Below are 13,214 nucleotides of genomic sequence, written 5' to 3' on the forward strand. Positions count from 1 at the left end.
ACGCGGCCGCAACCCTGCTGCCGAGCCCTGCCGGCCGGCCCTGGACTATGGAGCCAGCGGGGCTCCCGGGTGTGGTTCGTTTACGAGATGGTTCATGGCTATTTGATGTGGGCGAGGCGTCCTCTCATTTTGATGAAGTGACGCGACCAACTTGGCCTTTGGAAGAGGTGGACGAGCATGGCACGGATGGGAAAACCTGTTGAACTGGAGGGTATAACGCACACGAAGGGCGCCACAGAGGGCGTTGGAGATAGGACTTATCAGCCTGTACGGCTGGGTGCTTAGCAACAACAAAGGGCCTACTGCAGGCTTTATCCTAAGTAGTAGGCTTTATAGCAGCTTAAGGCGCCTAGGAAAAGGGTTGCTAAAGGCCTAGTTAGGCGGCAGAGTGCAGCTGCAGTATACAAGAATAGTTATGCAGACATTGCACTCAATATACGCACAATTGACCCATTACAGTTACCCCTACCAATCTAACAAGTCTAATCCTCCATTTTACCAGCCTGATTCCTGCAAACTAACAGTAAGGAAACCTAGGACGAATCTACGACCCGCAACTACAAGCGTAAGCTAAGGTGGAATCCGATACTAGCGCCCTGAGGACAACTCGTAGCCAAGCAGGAAGGTGAAATCACATCCACTGGTAGTGTGTAACTCACATCAGGTCATGCAAAGACAATCGAAAAGGTGAAGAGGCAAACAGATAGAGGGATATGGGTCGAAACCGAGAGCCGGGCCTAGAATAGATCTACGGAGGTGTTATCCGAGTATTTCCTCGTGTTATCCCGGGACGTCTCAGTGTTGATTGATTGATTGACTAATTCATAGGCTGACCCAGCCGCCCTAGTGGCAGCTATGCAGCGTACAACTAGAAATAGAGGGGTCCCCTTCTCTCGCTTCAGAGGTTAAGCCGTTTCTCCCAAAACTGCTTCCCTTCTGCTCGAGTGTAGCTATTCCTCTCCCGACTGAGTTTCTAGATTTCTGTATCCACGCACTTTTCAGGCCTTTTCTGGCCCTCTTGTCCTTCTGCTTACGACTCACCACTCGTCTTCGCCATGTGTATTTGAGAGCTGTAGATGACACCATCTTGGATTGCTTCAGGATCCCTATCCTTAAAATCACTTGACTTCTTGTACTGCCATTGACAGGTTGCAGAATTTACTTGATTTCCGCGCATGGTCGGTTGCCTGCCTACGTCCAATACCGTTCGTCTATCCAGTTTCGGCACTAAGGTTGATATGTCGCACTGCCTGTCTTCTGCAGCCGCATTCGCACTCGCATTCGCACTCGCTAGTATTAGCCTTGATAATGTTGTAGAGATAACCCTACAGCCTAATCTTGCCTATGCACATCCATGTAATAGTAGAGCTAATCGCTCTGTGTGTCCTGTTGTATGTGTCCAGTGTCGACTTTCCCGGTCGTACCCCAAGCTTGTAGAGGTCCATGCCGTGCTTGGACTTATTCCAGGACGTCTCCCACTCATCTTTCAATGCCCGCCGGTTGATGGTTTTCGCGGTTGCCATGAGTGTCCGTCAGTGTTGGTTTCACAGATCACTCGAGTGCTAACGAACGGTCTTAATAGATGAGGGTATTCGTGGATTCGTCGGTAGGTATTTATAGAAGGAAGGGTCTAACTGAAGGGCCGCAATCGACGAAGGCCGTGATGGATCCGTGTGATCTGATTGGCCCAGCCAGGCCATCTGCCGGGAACATACATGCAGCTATGGCATCCGTTCAGCTACGGCCAAGGCAAGGATACCGCAGCAAGCCAGCTAGATGCCGCCATACCTATCGAAACTTTGCTTAGGCGTCGGACACCCTCTGCCTGTCGATGTCAGCAAGTCCCTCCCCAGCGACGGAGAAGCCGTTTTCTTGGCTAGACGGAGAATGCGGCCAAGCAGGGACATGGGAGACAAGGAGGTGCGAAAGCAAAACTCAGTCGACTGGGCATGTCGAGTCCAGACGAGGCGGCTTCAACGCTGACTGAAATCCTACGTCAGGCGCCATACGCATCCGCAAGTCTTTTGGTAAGGACATTGTCTCCGTCCTCTGACACTGTCCTGATGCGCCACCTCTGGCATGTCCGACTGTCTTTGCCAGAAGCCCGCGAACCTCGTCTTGGTCCTCTTCTGCTTCACCCCTGTAGGAGAGAGCTGCCTACACCTAGGAGAACATATCCTCTATCAATCATACACCCGTCTCTCACAGACCTATCGCTGCTTTGTTGCTCGATTCTGCTTGAGATCCGTAATTGTTCGCGTCTCTTTCGCAACAATAGTGGGATACTCTTTAACTTTTAGGTATGCTAGCCAATAAGCGAGCAGGAAAAATGCTTCACAGTGGGCCATAGGAACACCTACTTCAACTAAGATTGATTAATTCCTCATGCGCTGCCGCCCCGTATCCAGCACAGGCCTTGGCGTTGCGTCGTCTGAGTTCACACCCTAAGCAGGCGACTAGCAAAGAGGGCAGACTTGGAGTCGTCCCGGTACATACCTTCAGGGATCCAGCAATTGTGCCTCTATTACCACTAATTAGATACACCTCGATCTTCGCGTCGTGGTTATGTTCGGTGCTTCCCCTCGTAGGAGCACGGAGCTTGGCTGCAGTACAAACGTATTCCTTATTTCTGTGATGACAACAGTGGGCCTATAATTCCCACTTCACTTTAGCATCACTATAACATGTTTTTACTGTCGTTAATAAGCCCATGTGTCTCCCAACAACCTCGAGTGCTTAAATTCCAAGTTCTCCTTCTAATCCCCTTTACTTTCTTACATGGTTTTTTTTTTTTTTTTAAAATGTTCTTCACATCTATTCCGCTGCCTCATGAACTCTTTTCTTTTCCTTGAGCCTGAGGAAAAATAAGAAATATGACGCGCCCTAGCGTCCTACAACCCCTAACCCTCTGTTTATGGAGTTTACTTCTTGCTGGGACGGCGGCACACCTTTTGCAAGACCGCGCCTATAAAGACAAATTCGACAACGTTTACTATGTCACACAGGGCGAATGGGCATGCAGCGAGCTCAAGTTAGAGCGTATCCAATCTGGGATTAAAGAGGCACATAGACTTGCTGAAAAGTCTATTAATGTACTAAAGACTAGAGGTTCTGAAACATCGCCTGCATTTAGCCTGTGGTTTGGGAAGAGTAAGTTGTTCTTTCTTATTATTCATTATGTCTAGTTATTATCCAAGCTAATAGATATCAGGTAATGCTACCCCTCAAATGGTAGACATCCTTCTTATGCAACACTACCGAACCGCCTTGTCACATCTACCTTCTCCTAAGAATCCTAAGAAGACACGGTTTTATTTTGACAAAGTCCCTAAATTCAGGGCGATTAAAGACGACAAGAAACCAACACTCAACTCTATTGTCTACGCATGTCCTCCTGATAACGACTCAGCCAAGATGTGTAGTCCAGAGAACTCGGCTACCGTTCTCTACAAGCAACGTGGCAAATCTGCAACAAAACGCCCAACTATACTAGGCTTCTGCCCCACCTACTTTAAGCATGGGGTCTTTGCTAAAAACCTTGACATGGTGGACAATTATCGGAGAGATCGCAAGACTGATAAGCCATCCAGAGGCTTCCTATTACTGCATGAGCTTCAGCATATGTCAAAGGCAACGTCTCCCGACCCTCCTGCCGAGGACCTAGATGCGCCGGCCTCCACCAGTTCTAGAAACATCAAATGCTATTCTCCGGAATGGTGAGTTCTCGCTTCCCTGCCCCTATTTTGTTTTATTTTTAGGCAGCATGGAAGCTGACTTGTATCGTTTTGAAGCTGTGCGGAACTCCCCGACTCTGATAAGATCCGAAATGCCGAAAACTATGCGCTCTTTGCCCTTCATGTTGCCGCATTCCCAGAAACTGGGAAACCAATCGCGTGAGGTGATAGCTACCCTTGTGCCTTTGTCGTGGAAACAGCAAAGCGCTACGGCTCAGCTTCTCCCTTGTACCGCGAGACATCATGTCCGCAGCTTCTCTGCACGTCCTCGGGCAACACATTTTGCCTGTGTATTGACAGTAGGGCTCCGCCGGTGTTGCAGATCAAGATGGTGTTGTATTGGGCCTGGTTGTGTCTCGCCTGGACAATGGTCCCTGGATTCCACTATTACAGCCAAGATGGAAAAGTCTGTCGCTGCGCAGGCTGAGCCCCAGCCCACGAGAACTCTCTTGGTCATACAATCGAGTCCCATGCCAGACTTGCGGCCAACTCCGACTCAACGATACTCTCGAGTCAATGACTGGGAATAACCGATAGTAACCATGTGAAACATGGCACGTAGAGCATGGAACCTCAATTTCAGAAAGAATTCAAGTCGAGTTTCTCGGCTATCGAGCAGAAGCCTGGCAGGTTACGGCTATTGGAAGCTGTGCGCTCTTCCAGACTTTGTCCAGAAGCCGAAACCTTCTACATGTCGATCGTCGGCGACTGAACTACCACGTTCCTTGTGTCACAACTTTTCGTTTGCCTCGCGGTATCCGAGCGGAGTTTTGGATGGCACCGAAGGCCGACGTTCAATTGTCGGAAGCCCCATGGCGAGAATGACAAAGATGAAAAAAACAACATAGTGCTCTAGGGTCAAAACCGTCCACTTCACTGGGCTCATCATCAGATACCACAGATGCGAATGAGTCAAAATAGAAACCACGGGACCATTTCTTTCAGTATTATGCTACGAACGATTCTCAGTCATCATCATCATCGCCGCGACGACCACCACCACCACCACCACCACCTTCATCGCCCTCGCCCTCGCCCTCCCCCCGGAAGGCATTCGGCGTCACGGCAACCGCCCTGTTGGAACTGCCCACCGGCGCGCCCGCCGTCGCGGCAACCGCACCGAACCCGGCGGACCGCGCGCTCCCCAGACGCGCCGTGAACGGCCCGAAGCCGCGCTCGTGGAACCCCAGGTTCGCCCCGGGGTCCCCCGGGTTCCTCACCGCCCGCTCCGACAACGCCCAGCCCATGACGGCGTCGGCGCCCGCGCCCGCGGCCTCGGGCCCCAGCCCCAGCGTCGCGTCGAGGCAGTTCTCGCAGAGGAACGTGTACGTGAGGGACGTCGCGTTGACCGAGACGCCGTCCGCGATGGGCCGCACGGCGAAGCGGCCCGTCACCTCGGGCGGGTTCTCCTCGTCCGTCGCCTGGCGGAACGTCGCCATGACGCCGCCCCGGCCGTCCGGCCACGCCGCGAGAAAGAAGTTGCCCTCCATGTCGCCGGTGAGGCCCATGGCCCCCCACCCGGCGCCGTCGACCAGCGGGAACGAGAGCTGGCCGATGAAGGATGACGGCGAGGGCTCCTCGGGGAGGGCCATGGCGAAGCCGAACTGGGTGCGGGCGCCGAAGAAGCGCTCCATCGGGAGGCCGGTGGCCTGGTCCACGAAGGGGGCGCTCCGTTGGGCTGCCGACGAGGTCGGTTCGTCGTCGTCGTCGTCCTGGGCGCTGGCGAGGATGACGGTGTAGCAGAAGAGGAAGGCGAGTATGAAGGCTTTGAAGGTGAGAAGATGAGACGAGGGGACAGACGGGGCCGTCATCTTTTGTTTGTCGAACGAACGACGTGACCGACGAGTGAGCCTTGGACCGAGATGAGAGTGATTATAATAGATGGCGACCTGCGCACGAGAATCCAGTCACGCTGTGTTGTTGCACACGCGGGGATGGCGGCTTGTTGATGGCATGTTCCTGTTGAAACTTGCTTAGAAGGACTGCGGATACTACTTAACATCCAGTCAACAGATGCGTCGTTTGCTTCCGATCTACCCCTCGTCTCAACACTGGACCAAGACGCCATCATGATGTGACAGCTTCGTCTCGTCGCAGCTCTCAAGAGGCGGTGGTGAGGGACATGTTTTAGCCAAGATCAGCCCCTCCTCCCCTCAAGCCGAAATAGTGAACGAGAAGATATCGGGCGAACGTGGCTACTTTTGGCGATGAGGCTATCCGGTTCTATTAATACGGCATGGAGTGTGGCAGGTTTTGGCGAAGCGCCGCACGCCAACTTGTCAGACGGGCAAGTCGTTTCGGGTTGTTTGGGGTAAGGCTGGTCAGAGGAGACCCTGCACCGTAGAGGACTCGCTTCTTGTGATGTGAATCTGGGAGTCACAACTTCAGCATATGCAACTAGATGCCCTGGTAACTATGATCCATCGAACTCTACCCTGGTAAGAGACACGGAGTCAACCCCGCGAATTCAAGAAAGCGACGTGGGGTGAAAGGGAACATGGCGGGTTTGCTACTTCTCGAGCGCGTTCGCTTCGTCGTGCGATGCCGCATCCTGTTTCTCGTTCAACACGAGACCGTTTGTCGGTGGACGCCAAGATGATGAGGTTTAATGCGACGCGTCTCATGACGTCCCAGAAACGGCTCTCTCCCCTGCTTTCAAGTCACCTCGAATTTCACTCCGAAAACGAATGTTTTCTTGTCGTTTGACCCGAAGAGGCCGAGCGATGACACCCCCAAGTGATGGAATCAGCCTGAAAGCATCAAATTCTCAGAGACTTTTGCCCAAGTGTTGTAGGGTCAAATGCTTGGGCATCTCCCCTCCGCAGGATACGACGCATGACCAAATGTGCAATGGGGCACAACTCGACCGAAGGACAGAGCAACGTTTCTGGAGCTGGACCACAGTGTTTACAGGTGAGGCACGCTCTGCCAAAACAAAATAGAAACAGGACCCAGAAATAGACCAAGAGAGAAAGAGAGTTCTTTACTGGCGCCCTGGGGACGAAAATCCACCCAGGTAAGCCCCATCCCATCCCCACCATCCCGCAAGTGTCTGGGAATAGACAACATTCCCAGCGTCGGGAAATACAGGGGTCAGCCTTGGAGGCCGGGCCGCGTCTGCAACGTCGGCTGGACCTGCCCTCGACGAGAGGCTATTCCGTTCGTCTGATCGACCCAGGGTCCGGGGCAGAGACCCGACCTCGGTCCTGGCGTCAGCTTGGCGTGTCTCTCGCTTTGCACTGCAGTCAGACCAGAGTTGAGTTGACGAGTTGGGCCAACGGGGATGCAGTCCCCCAATGACCTCGCATTCGTTGTTCGAGGATGGTTTTGACCAAGCCACCGCTGGCGAGACAAGTTCCCAGCTCAACCGCATAGGAAAGGAGGGGGGGGAGGGGTCATGGGCAGGTGTTGAGTTGAGTTTGGTGCCTTGGTAGCCGTGGATCACCGGTTGAGGCGGCACAAGGTTGAAGACCATGCATACATCAGCTTCGCCGGGGTGAACTACGACATTGCAACGCTTGCCAAATAAACAGGGTACAAGTTCGTCGTCTAAAGCGAGGAACATCGAGCGGTCCAGACTACTACCAGCGGCTGAGGACGCTTTGCGGAGTCCCATTCCCTGGCACGCACGCCTCGCGTCCGGAACATCAGCCGCAGACCGGCCTCACTGAGCATCTCCCCCGCCTCCGAGCGGGTTCAGCGATCCCCGGCGTTGTGGCAGAGTGGTCTAATGCGCAAGACTAGAAATCTTGTTCCTTCGGGAGCGTCTGTTCGAATCAGGCCAACGTCGAGTAACTTTTTTTTTGCTTTGTTTACGTTTTTTGACTTTGTTTACAAGTGTCGCTCACTTATTGGAATTTTTGTTTGGGGTGCAAACAGACACGGTGAAACTCACACAAGATGCTTTTTATTTGGTAACATAAAAGTGGAAAAGCTTTGCTTTGCCCTTTTCATCATTTCACTTTATTTTCAAAGTGGTGGCCTTATGTAAGCACTTCCTCCAGAGCCTGTCCGCTCCGACTGACCCGCTTATCACGCCCACTCCGGCTCCGTTCCGGGCTCCCCACATCGGAGCTCTTCCCCGAGCTAAGACCCGGTTCCTCCCATGGCAATGAAAGGAAATAGAAACGTCATCCCCCCGCCCCCCCCCGATCCCATATCCCATCGTAACGCCACATGGCAGCTTTGGATCTCTCTCGGTTCCATGCGCTTGTATGACCGGACCACCCAAGGACGCAAACATCCCGAGTCCAACCCTCCCTACACGCAGGGAGACGGCCCCGTACGCCGTCAACCCATCGTCGCTGTCGCCTCCAGCCACCCGACCCGGGGCAAACACGCCGCGAAAGGGAGACACGCCCAAGGGCCCGATGTTTGCTTCCCAGATCCACCCCATTCACCACCACTTCTGCACGCCCGTTTGTCCCACGGACGCCCGGCGGACATTTCGACCTTGAAGGAGTTCTTTGTCGACGACCCCTAGAAGTAGCCCTCGTATCGGCCTGTTCAATACTCTCATGCTCACAGCCCCTGAAGTAAGGGATTCCGTCCGTCCTTCTCCCGCTCAGCTTACTTATACCACACTTACATCGCACATCACTTCGAATGCCCTCGTCCCTCCAAGCCTCGCCTCCCCCCCAACCTTTTCAACGAAACTTTCCACAATGCTCGTCTCAACCCTCCTCCTCGCCCTCACCGGCCTCATCCACCTCCCCCCAACCCTTGCCGCCACAGACCCCCAGCATCCCCTACACCACGACGCCGCCGCCCCGCTCCCGCACCGGGGCCTCCTCCCCGGCGCCGGCTCCAGCCTGCTGTCCTTCGGCCTCGCCTCCTCCGCGACCACCCCGTCCTGCGCCCCGGTCCTCCAGACGGCCTGCGACGGGAAGTGCATCCCCTCGACCGGCGACTGCTGCGCCACCGGCACCGGCGGCTACTGCGAGCCCGGGAAGCACTGCGTCCCCGGCGGCTGCTGCCGCGACGGCAACACCTGCTCCTCCGGCCCGCCGCAGGGCTGCTCCGCCGGCCGCGTCCTCTGTAACAGGCTGTGCGTCCCCGCCGGCGCCGTCTGCTGCCCGCTCGCCGGGTACTGCAACGCCGGCGAGACGTGCGCCGCCGACGGCTCCTTCTGCACCAGATCGTCGTCGTCGTCCCCGTCCACCTCCGTCAAATCCACCATCTCCACCTCCTCCGGGGACAAGAGCGGCAGCAAGGGCGGGCAGTGCGTGGCCGACAAGGTCCCTTGCGCGAACGAGTGCATCCCTGTAGGGAAGAAGTGCTGCACAACGTTCTACTGCAACGCCGAAGAGACGTGCGAGCCCGACGGCAAGTGCGGCCCGGTGCCGGGCGCCAAGGGTGGAGCAGGAGGAGGAGGAGGAGTGGGAGGAGGAGTGGTCCAATGTGGCAAGGGGAACACGCTGTGCGGGACGGGTTGCATGCCGACGGGCGAGGTGTGCTGCGAGACGTACTACTGCTTCGCGGGGCAGACGTGTGCGGGGAACGGCCAGTGTCGGATCAACGGGACCACGAGCGCCGGGGGCGCGACGGCGACGGCGCCGACGACGTCGAGTCTGCCGCGGAGCACGGCGAGTCTACCGTCCACGACGACGCTGGGCGGGTCGTCTCCGTCCCCGTCCAAGATCAAGGCAACGGCGGTGAAGACGACGGTGGTGACCGATGATGAGGAGACGGCGACGGCCTCGAGTACCTTGAGTCCGAGTGTCCCGACAACGACAGCGACATCGGCGGTGGAGGCCACGACAAAGGTCACGACTGCAGCGACGGCGACGACGGGCCTGGCGACGTCTACCACGGCCGGGTCGGGCGTAGGACCGGCTGGGAGGAAGCTCGGGGGCGCGGTGCTCGTGGCGGGATTGCTCGCAGCCATCATCTGAGTCTGTCTGTCTGAGTCGAAGCTGTGTCCCATGATACGTGGTTCGGAAATAATAAGTCACACCAACAGAACACGATAAACATTATACATCATGAGTAGCACGCCCGTGTGAATAAATCCAAACGCCGAATGTATTGTCCATGATCCATGATGCGCTTTCCCATGCCATAATAACCTCTGTCTTTCTCTCTCTCCCCCAACGCCAAACTTTTCGTGCCTATGATGATGATGATGATGATGATGATGATGATGATGATGATGGTGACGATGCCCAGAAAAAACAAAAGACAAAAAGACAAAAGTGACCCGGCGCCATGTGTGTGGTGCTACCTACCAAGCAATGCCGCCTACGCCTCGTAAATGTTTTTCATCATGTACACTCCTACAGATACCTCGGCCTCATCCACTCGACGTTGCGCAGGCCCAGGTTAAGCCCGTTGCTGGCCCACCACCTTCGCACCGGCTCCTGGTCGCCGATGCTGTCCTCCAGGGCCTCTTCAATGTCGCACGTCCGGTATTCGACGCGGTGCTTGCGCCCTTCCATTCCCTCGAGCTCGCCGTACGCAAACTTGCGCCACCACTCGAGGACGCCAATGTGCTGGTGGATCGTCGGCTGGACGAGGACCTCGCCGTCAAAGGCGAGCTTGTCGTCGCCCTTGAGCTTCCGCCAGAGCTCGAGCACGCCGACCTGGCCCCAGCGTGAGGCGATCTTGGCCACGCCATCGCCGTGGGCCACGGGGATGCCAGATGCCATCCACCAGCGGATGACGTCGATCTGGCCGTGCTGGGCAGCCCACAGCAGCGATTTGCCGGGCCTCAGTACAATAGTGTCGTCCTGGGCGGCGGCGTCGCGCCACCACTCGAGCACCAGGAGGTGGCCCTTTCCGCTGGCCTGCTCGAGGGCGGCCTCGGTGAAGCGGAGAGGCAGCCCGGAACGGCGCCACCACCAGTCGAGGACCTGGATGTAGCCGTTCTTGGATGCGCCGTCCAGGGCTTCGGCGTCGTAGCACTGCTGGTGGCGGCCGCGGAAGTAGCGGCTCTCTTTCCAGTAGTCGAGGACGTCGGGGCGGCCAAAGTAGGCCGATGCCTTGGTGGCGAGGACTTTGCCGTCAAAGGCCTGGAAGAGGTCGGGCCGGTTGGCTTCCATCCAGGCGAGCACCTCGATGAGCGAGAAGCGGATCAGTAGTTTGATGACGAGAGCGGGAAGCTCGTGGAAGGCGGGCGGGGACTGGAGCAGCTTTTTGCAGACCGAGGTCGAGTCGCAGGTAAGGACGAGCCACTCGAGCTCGTGCTTGTAGACCTTGAGCGGGTCGTCGGGGTCGCTCGGATGCAGCTTCCAGGGGTGCGGCATGGGCAGGTTGGTGAAGATGCCGAGGGCCTGGGCGAGTTCCCAGTCGCCGGCGTAGTCGAGGATGATGGTCCAGATCTCGGGGGGCAGGTTGGAGTAGACGCGCGGATCGCCCGAGGCGAGGTAGCCGAGGTGGGTGACGACGTCGACGTCGCGGCCCAGGCCGAGCAGGTCGGCCTGGTTCTTGATGATGCCCAGGACGTCGTTGAAGCCGTTCCAGTTGACGATGCGCTTGGGGTTCTTGTGGGCGCCGTCGTAGTGCCACAGGATGGGGGGCATGGCGCGGACCCAAGGCCACTTTGCATTGATCTTGTTGAGCTGCCGCTTGGTGACGGGGTTCTCCCACATGTGGGTGCTCATGCCGGGGACGAGCAGAATCTTCTTGGTCATGTCCCAACCCCTGAGGACCTCGAGCAAAAAGGTGTCGGCGATGCCGGCCATCATCTTGGCCATGTTGTCGGCGTCGATGGGGGCCAAGACGAGCAGGTCGGCCCACTCGACGAGCTCAAAGGCCTGCTGACGGTAGAATTCAATGTCGTCGACATCGGCCTCGGAGCCGGCGCGCGAAGGCCCTAGAGGCAGCGTCATGGAGCGGTTCTGCATGGTGATGACGGTCTGGGTGAGGCGTGGAACGGCGTCGTCGACGATGGCGCGCATGTCGATGGCGGAGCTCTTGGAGAGGCGGACGACGAGGGTCTGGGCCCATGATATATCGCGGGGGCCGTTGGCGGCGACCAGCAGGTGAAGTTTCCGGTCGCGGGGTTTGAAGTGGAGGGAAGAGGACGAGGAGGCGCTCCGCGTTATACGCAGCGGCAGGGGATCGGGGGGATCCATTGGCACATGCTTCGGCGGCGGTCGTCGGGGGAGATGGCGACGGTCGGTGCCGTATCGTCGACGGCCGGGTCGTGTGAGGGTTGGGTCTCGGTGGTCGTCGGGTGCAGCGGGTGCAGTTGGGACGTACGATGGGTCGCGTGTGTCGTCGTTGGGTGAGGTTTAAGGGACGAATGCGGGCGTTGCGACGTCGAGGATTGCGTCGACTGCTGGGAAAGGAAGAGGACGGGGGAGAAGACTGTCGGTGGCAGGTCGATGGATGGAAGAGACGTTGAACAGAGGACGGGCTTTGGTATTGAGTCGTTTTCTGTTATTCGCACGTATAGCCTATCGGGTCGAAGCGGTCAGGGGGCGCTGTTGGTTTGTCGTTTGGTGATGAGGTTTGTGATTTGTGGTGTAGTACAGAGTGTCTCGTGCTGTGTTGTTTGCCGTGTGTGGTGGTGCAGCGTCGGTCGCGGTCGGGCACGTCTGCAAGGCGCGGCCAGGGCAGCAGCGGTTGAACAAGTAATTACCCGGTGTCGGTCTCGAGCGTGTAGCGTAATCGGTGAGGTAAAGGGTTCAGGTCGGTTTCGGTAGCGCGGGTCAGAGATGGCGGGAAGAAAAACGACATGGATGGCGGGGGAGAGCGACATGTGGCATCACCATGACATTGCGAGATGGGTGATTCGGTGGTGGTGGGTGCTGGTGGTGGTGGTGGTGGTAGGTTATGATGGGGTGGCAGGGGGGCGTCGAGGTTGTTTTCGGGGTGTCAGGCGGTTGGTGATTCGTCGGGCAAAGAACTAGCGAGGCGAACTGAAAAGTCCGAGGCCTTTCCTTGCGAATTTGGGTCGAGGAGAGAGGCCAGGCGGCGGTAGACCGTACCGTAGACTGTAGACCGTAGACCGCAGATAGACGCAGGATGGAGACGCAGAATCGGGAAGACCAGGACGAGGAGTGGAGAAATGCTGCAGGGCATGCAAGAGAAGAGAAGAAAAAAAAGGGGACGTTGACAGGGAAGAGGCGAGTAAAACGCCCAAAAGGCGTATGGATACTATGAGGTGGTCGGTGAGGGGAGGTGGAGGGGAGAAGAGACGGAGCGGCGAGGAGGAAAAGAGAGGAAAATGGAAAAGGTGGAGACGAGACGGCGGAGGACGGACGGATGTGCGGTGACATCTGGAGACCCGCTTTTTGGGTGGTTTGTAACGAGGTACGTACCAGGACAGTTGTCAGTGTCAGTGGCCCCTATGCGTTGTGTTCCGAGTCTTTTCTACCTGGGTTGTAATGCGCTTATCGATTTTGAATTGTGTTATATTCGTGTTCCTCTAGTTCGTTACTTGGTGCGAAACTGAAGATCAGATTACACATTGTGCACCAGGCTCTGCAACCATTCCAAAATCCCAAGTGGAAGACAGTGGAAGTACAAGTGGAA

At 56.6% G+C, this 13,214-nt stretch overlaps 4 protein-coding genes across 4 annotated transcripts; 1 reads left to right on the top strand and 3 right to left on the bottom strand.

Moving 5' to 3' along the window:
• Positions 1–2,873: 2,873 nt before the first annotated feature.
• On the top strand, positions 2,874–3,897 carry CH63R_08255 (YjfJ protein; the record flags this gene model as incomplete). Its single annotated transcript, XM_018303229.1, has 3 exons — positions 2,874–3,150; positions 3,212–3,716; positions 3,792–3,897. The coding sequence occupies 3 exons, from the start codon at positions 2,874–2,876 to the stop codon at positions 3,895–3,897; spliced, it is 888 nt and encodes a 295-aa protein (XP_018158007.1).
• Positions 3,898–4,699: 802 nt separating this feature from the next.
• Positions 4,700–5,545, bottom strand: CH63R_08256 (Cellobiose dehydrogenase; the record flags this gene model as incomplete). Its single annotated transcript, XM_018303230.1, has 1 exon — positions 4,700–5,545. One exon carries the CDS (start codon positions 5,543–5,545, stop codon positions 4,700–4,702), a length of 846 nt encoding a protein of 281 aa, XP_018158008.1.
• Positions 5,546–9,201: 3,656 nt separating this feature from the next.
• Positions 9,202–9,621, bottom strand: CH63R_08257 (uncharacterized protein; the record flags this gene model as incomplete). The annotated part of the gene is made up of 1 exon (XM_018303231.1): positions 9,202–9,621. The coding sequence occupies one exon, from the start codon at positions 9,619–9,621 to the stop codon at positions 9,202–9,204; it is 420 nt and encodes a 139-aa protein (XP_018158009.1).
• A 388-nt stretch (positions 9,622–10,009) lies between these two features.
• Positions 10,010–11,809, bottom strand: CH63R_08258 (Flavoprotein; the record flags this gene model as incomplete). The annotated part of the gene is made up of 1 exon (XM_018303232.1): positions 10,010–11,809. The coding sequence occupies one exon, from the start codon at positions 11,807–11,809 to the stop codon at positions 10,010–10,012; it is 1,800 nt and encodes a 599-aa protein (XP_018158010.1).
• Positions 11,810–13,214: the final 1,405 nt, after the last annotated feature.

Source organism: Colletotrichum higginsianum, chromosome 5 (assembly GCF_001672515.1).
Source record: "Colletotrichum higginsianum IMI 349063 chromosome 5, whole genome shotgun sequence".
Classification (NCBI taxonomy): domain Eukaryota; kingdom Fungi; phylum Ascomycota; class Sordariomycetes; order Glomerellales; family Glomerellaceae; genus Colletotrichum; species Colletotrichum higginsianum.